At 44.2% G+C, this 6,695-nt stretch overlaps 1 protein-coding gene across 1 annotated transcript; it reads left to right on the top strand.

The window, feature by feature from the left end:
- Positions 1 to 736: 736 nt before the first annotated feature.
- On the top strand, positions 737 to 5,778 carry LOC135587583 (auxin response factor 18-like). The gene is made up of 6 exons (XM_065079160.1): positions 737 to 1,100; positions 1,211 to 1,477; positions 1,573 to 1,634; positions 1,716 to 2,876; positions 3,939 to 4,831; positions 5,263 to 5,778. Exons 4-6 carry the CDS (start codon positions 1,770 to 1,772, stop codon positions 5,318 to 5,320), a joined length of 2,058 nt encoding a protein of 685 aa, XP_064935232.1. The 5' UTR covers positions 737 to 1,100; positions 1,211 to 1,477; positions 1,573 to 1,634; positions 1,716 to 1,769; the 3' UTR covers positions 5,321 to 5,778.
- The last annotated feature ends 917 nt before the right edge of the window (positions 5,779 to 6,695 follow it).

Below are 6,695 nucleotides of genomic sequence, written 5' to 3' on the forward strand. Positions count from 1 at the left end.
TCGATAAATGGATGGATTGATTCCATCAGTCGATTTCTTTGATGTCCTCCTGTTTCATCTTGTCCGTTTAGCGCAACACGGCAAGCTGTGGTTGGCCGCCTTCATGATGCATGCAGCTCACGGGATTAGAATCCAGTGCTGCGTTTTGTTGTCATCTTCATCAGCGAGAATCTTGGAGCGAACAGGTCGCATCAGCAGCAGCTTCCCAACATTTCGAAAGCAACAGTCTTCGCCGAAGCCGGAAGAAATCGATTGCATGCTGCTTCTGTCGATTGTTCAGTAATCTCTATTGCATGCATGCATGCATGCTTGATTTTGTCTGACTTATATATATTATTCATGGAAACTCAGAAAAAAATCGTCGGCAAAAGCCACAGTTTTGCACGCTGGGAAGACGTCAGTGGCAGTGTTGTAAAAAGAGATAAACACGGAGGGGGAGTTCGCAGAAGGAAGCGCGGAGTCGCCGAATCGTCCGGATCGGCGAGTAATAGGCGACGCGGTCGCGTCGAGAATTCCGTCATCGGACCAAAAGATCGGGGGTGGAATTAATGACACGCGTCGCCAAAAGATTCCCTCTTGGAAGACGTCAAATCCAACGGTACAGACACCTGATCCTGTGACACGCGTCGCCAAAAGATTCCCTCTTGAAAGACATCAAATCCAACGGTACAGACACCCGATCCTGCCACCCCGCTCCCCTCTCCCCTCTCCCCTCTCCCGCGCTTGCACTCCCCGACTACAGTATCCACAACGGGGACGTCGTATGAAATTAAACCCCCTCAATAAAGAATTCCAATTTGATTTCTTTATATAATAGATTGGATTCTTTTCTCTCGCTCTCCGTCTTTCCCCTCTTTGCCCTTTCATTGCGCCGCGACGCAGCGAGAGAGAGAGAGAGATCCATTTATAATAACAAGGATTCGAGAACGAGGGCGACCCGCGGTGTGCGAAGAGCCTCTCTTTCCATCAATCGCCAACGAATTCGGGTGATTCTTGCTGTAATGGGGAGAATCTAGCAGAGGATAGGGGATAATTGGTGGAAAGATTGCATCTTGCGTTGGATTCGTGGGGGAATAAGTTCCTTAGTCGTTGTTACGTAGGTATGTAGTCTAAACTTGTTCCTTTTATGTGGAGTGGAGAGTTTTGGAGAAGAGAGACGCGAGGATTGAGATTTCATTTTGGTGAATGACATGGATTTTGGATTTTGTAGGGTTTCGGGCCAGTAGGGTTTGAGTTGAGGAAGAAGTCGAGTTGTAATTGTTCTTCTGATCGGATTTTCTTCTTGGAGATCTCAGCGGAGTGGAGACTGGGTTTTTGCAGTCGCTTCGACTTCGAGGAGGCGGTTTTGGGAAGAAGAAGAATTTTCTTTGCTGCTCCATTCTGTATCTGAAATTTCTGTTCTTTTTCCAGTCGCACCAGTTCTTCTCAGAGCATCGTGAGCGGTCAGACATCAAGTCTGACACCATAGAGCTTGAGGGTTTTTTCCGTCTCATTTCTGTATCAAAAGCCCACCTTGCAGTCTTGTGTGCGCGGTCATGCTGTATCAGTGTCCATTTTCTCTCCTTGTTTCAGGAAGCCTAGTAAAGGAAGGAGTCTTGTGTCGGGAGGAGATGAAGAATTGGCTTGATTGAAAGGTGAGAATTTTCTTAGGGATTCCTTCTTCTTGGGTGATATCCTTTCCAATTTTACTAGCAGAAAAGTGTCTCTTCTCACAGCATCCTCCGAGGACTAGGTAGAGTTGTTCCCTACGACTTGCTTTTGGCAAATCCATGAAAGAACCACCTATGAAGGACAACGACAAATGCCTGGACTCCCAGCTCTGGCACGCCTGCGCTGGCGGAATGGTTCAGATGCCTGCCGTGAACTCCAAGGTCTACTACTTCCCCCAGGGTCATGCCGAGCATGCCCAGTCAGCCGTGGACTTTGGGACTTCGCCACGGATACCACCACTCATCCTCTGCAGGGTGACTGCAGTCAAGTTCAGGGCTGATAAAGAGACAGATGAGGTCTTTGCCAAGATCCAGATGGTTCCCATCAGTAACAGCGAGTCGGACTACGGCGAAGGTGATGGTTTGGGTCTTAGTATGAACGGATTTGATGCACAAGAAAAGCCTGCATCTTTTGCCAAGACACTGACCCAATCGGATGCCAACAATGGTGGTGGATTCTCTGTCCCTCGCTACTGCGCTGAGACCATCTTCCCCAGGTTGGATTACTCCGCGGACCCCCCTGTGCAGACCGTGATTGCAAAGGATGTACATGGTGAGGTTTGGAAGTTTAGGCATATATACAGGGGCACACCACGGCGGCACCTGCTCACCACTGGCTGGAGTATCTTTGTAAACCAGAAGAAGCTGGTGGCCGGGGATTCAATTGTGTTCCTTAGAGCAGAGAATGGGGATCTCTGCATTGGCATCCGGCGTGCCAAAAGAGGTGGGTTTGGTGATGGTCCTGAGACTCCAGGATGGAATTCACCAAGCGAAAGCGCTATCTCTGGCTATGACAGCTTCTCTGCCTTTCTGAGGGAGGAGGAGAGCAAATTGATGAGAGGTACTGGTGGTAATTTTGCCTCCAGCGGGGGTATGAGAGGAAGGGGGCGAGTGAGGGCAGATGCTGTCATTGGGACAGCATCACTAGCAGCTAGTGGACAGCCTTTTGAGGTTGTGTACTACCCGAGAGCCGGTACACCTGAGTTTTGTGTCAAGGCTGCAGCTGTGAGAGCAGCGATGAGGATCCAGTGGTGTCCAGGGATGAGATTTAAGATGGCTTTTGAGACTGAGGACTCATCTAGGATTAGCTGGTTCATGGGGACTATATCTTCAGTTCAGGTTTCAGATCCTGTAAGATGGCCTATTTCACCATGGAGACTTCTTCAGGTAACTTTTTATGCAGCATGCATGCTTGTTATGAATTTGTTTCTTCTTTGTATCTCCATTCAGTTTCACATTCATTTTGTTTTTCTTTGCTTAGTTGTCTAAGAAAGATATACTATAACTGACAAAATACGTATTTTTCGATAAAGATATAGTGAAGAAATTCTTAAGGGATATCTTGGGATATCCTTTTCTTATTAAGATGCAATTGTCCATAACTCTTGAAGTTCTTAATTGTGTTGACTAGAATAAAATTTTATTTTCCTTTGTATTGATTATTGAACCCATTTCTTGTCTATAATTTTGTTGTTCTATATAATCTATGATATAGCGGTGTTCCATTGTTGACAAAAGATTATTATCTTTTGTTTCATTTTCAATTCTACAGTCACGAGGCAAATGATAGGGCTTTTATCCCTGGAAGTTGGAATGTGTGATGTGCTTGTAATTTGAATGGATTCTCTCTTAAAAACAAATCCATGCTGTGTATATGCTTGCGAACATTGATCACTAACCCGGTCAGTCGTTAGATTAATGACATTATATGTCTCCCACGGCTCTTCCTGATCATCATCCTGAAGGTTGTATTAGTTGTATTATAATTTATTGGCGCTAGAGGTTGCATTTATAAATAAAAAACAGCTCAAATGATGCCTAGGCAATACTTTTGAGTGTTAAATATGTAAGTAGTGGTTCAGTGTGAGATGTGTCTTTTTGGCAGGGAGCAAATTTCTTTTCCGCCAGACAGATTAGAGTATCTCCTGAATAAATGGGACAAATCTATTCTGAATTTATACATATCTGCTTATTGGAGAAAGAAAAGTAGAGTTCCATTATGGTTATCTTTTCATAACCTGGGGTCCTGCTGATGAGCATGAACAAATCTTTGGTTCATTTGCTATAATAAATATGAACTCATAAAAACCTCAAATTGTGCTTCCGTGATTTCTGTCACAAGATTGATGGTTATTTGAAACTGCACTCGACAAGTGGTACTCTCACTTGACGGTTTATGTGTGTTTTTCAATTTGAGTATTCTGATTGTCCCTTGAAATGGATTTACAGGTGACATGGGATGAGCCAGACTTTCTACAAAATGTGAAGTGTGTGAATCCATGGCTAGTTGAACTGGTCTCACACATGCCAGCCATAAATCTTGCACACTTTTCACCGCCCAGCAAAAAACCACGGATCCCTCAACACCCTGATTTACCCTTTGAAGGCCAATTTCCGACTCCAATGGTCGCTCGAATCCCCCTTCGGTCCGGCGACAGCCCCTTTTGCTGTTATTCTGACAGCGCTCCTGCAGGCATACAGGGAGCCAGGCATGCAAATTTTGGTCTAAATCTCCACCTTAACAAACTGCAGATGGGTCTATTCCATGCTGGGCTTCACCGGGTTGATCAAGCCACTCCAAACTCAAGGATATCCATGGGTGTTATTGTCGGCAATCCCACCGTTGATGATGACTTGTCTTGTTTGCTAACAATTGGTCATCCTTCTCAGAACCTGCAGAAATCATGTAATGGAAAGCCACCACAACTGGTGCTATTTGGGCAGCCAATTCTCACCGAACAACAGGTATCTTTGAGCAAATCTGAGAATGGAGTCTCCCTTGGTGCGACCGGAAAAAGTTCAACAGGTGGGGATCTCAAAAAGACAACATATGCGTCTGGTGGTTCTGGATATGCAATAGATCAGAAGGGGTCTCCTGAAGCATTCCCAAGTTACAGGGATCATCGAGCTTCAGAGCTTGGTCTTGAGTCTGGGCATTGCAAGGTTTTCATGGAATCTGATGATGTCGGTCGCACTCTTGACCTCTCAGTCTTTGGCTCATATGAGGAACTATATGGGAGGCTTTCTGACATGTTTGGAATTGAAAAATCGAAGATGATGAACCATGTGTTTTACAAGGATGTGGCTGGTGCAGTTAAACACACCAGAGATGAACCATTCAGGTGAGGACCTCGATCACAGTTTTTGCAATTTTCAGGAAGACAATCTCTTTTACTTGTAGGATGTTATCCACTAATCCCCGCCTTTTTCTAGTGTAATTTCGCCTCATAATTTCTTTTAGCGAAATCTGGAAGTTTTCAAATGTTTTATTTCATTTTCTTAGCAACCTTGCGTGTCATCATCTTCATGAAACAGATTATGTAGATCTTTGCCTGTTTCACGCACATCGTATGTTATTATTTCTGAAATTAACGATGATCAATCAATTCCTATGCCTGTTCTAAAACATTTCATGCAGCTGAGCATGTTTCTTCATCTTACACCTGCGGTTTGCTAGATGTAACTTGTGGCATCTAGGTGTTCATGAGAACTTAACATGTGCTATTTCTTATGGGAAATAAGCTCAAAAAAATTATTATTTCATGTGTTGTAGTGACTTCATGAAAACAGCCAGGAGGCTGATGATATTGACAGATTCAGGAAGCCGATGACCTGGCAAGGTAGCAAAGGTCTCTTGCCTACAGTCGAACTAACAAGCCTCTTATTGAAGTACCAAGATCATAGGCACTTCATTCTTGGATGTTATGTAACTTAAGTCAGTTTTCCGAATCAATTCCCAGCATGATCTTCTTTGCAATTGAAGACTAGATGGGATAATGTGTTGTTCTTGTTAGGAATTGCTACTGCAAGTGCTTGTGCTATTAAAAGCTCCAATATATTTTGTTTTTCATGCATTTGGGAAAAAAACTAATTGCCATGGTGTCACGGACAAAATTCTAAACGTGATGTTTGATGTAATACTAATGTATGTCCGTGTCTTTTGGTTTGTTCATACTTTGCACAACATGTAGAGGGACGGTCAAAGGTTTAACAGTCTCATTTTAATTGAGTTTGGTGGCCTTTTTAGGCTTGTAAATAAAAGTTGTGTCATGTGGACACTTGTGAGAGATATTTGGTCTATAGTGGATCATTTTGACCTTTTGTTATGTAATCGTTCGGAGTTTGTAAAGTCTATTTATAATTTGTATTGGCTATGAAGTGTTTTCTGAAATGATTGCTTGTGGATCTCGAGTGAGGTGCTTTCTCTAATCTGTTTTCTTTTTTTGTAGGTCCTAAGGGACCATGGGAGGTTTTGGGGAGGCTGACCTTTGCGAACGGACACGCAAGGGTGTCACACTACTTAGACAAAACCAGCTAAGTCCGTGACAAATGGTATCAAAGCGGGACAAGCACTTATAGAAACACTTGACATGCAAACGTGGGGGGACCTAATTGGGTTGTGTTGAGAGCAGTCAGCACGTGCGATCATTTGGGGAAAAACGAGCATGGAGATGTAGGGAAAATGAGTCGCTCAGAGGAGCGAGTATTTGATATTAACATTCAGAGAAATGACCAACCCTTTACCGCAAGAGGCTTGGAAGAATGCGTAGCGCACAAAGGTTGGGATGGCAGAGTTCGAGCTACGGCTCGACGTTGACAACTATACTTGATGGTACTCAAGGCAAGCGAGGCGCTTGGTAAAGGATGAGACTATGTAAGGTAGAATGGGTTGTTCAGCGTCCGAAAGAGTTGTGTAAAGCTTACAAAGGTAAGGGGAATTGCTAACTCGAAGAATTCGATACTCATGCAAAGGCTTGTATGCGGACGATGGAATGTTCGCGACCATCCTAAGGCGATCGAAACTCGACGCCATGGAGCATTGAAACTTTCTCTTCGGCATGAGAAGGATACGTCCGTAGGAGGTTGAAGTGTGCAGCGAGTTCAGCATGTTGCTAGCCCTTGAGTGGTGCAGCGGGGGCTGTATTGACGTGGAGTTGCAATCTACCAAGTGCGTTTGCAAAAGGCAGAATAATGCACAGTTTGTTC

The sequence above is a fragment of the Musa acuminata genome, chromosome BXJ1-8 (assembly GCF_036884655.1).
Source record: "Musa acuminata AAA Group cultivar baxijiao chromosome BXJ1-8, Cavendish_Baxijiao_AAA, whole genome shotgun sequence".
NCBI classification, from domain to species: Eukaryota; Viridiplantae; Streptophyta; class Magnoliopsida; order Zingiberales; family Musaceae; genus Musa; species Musa acuminata.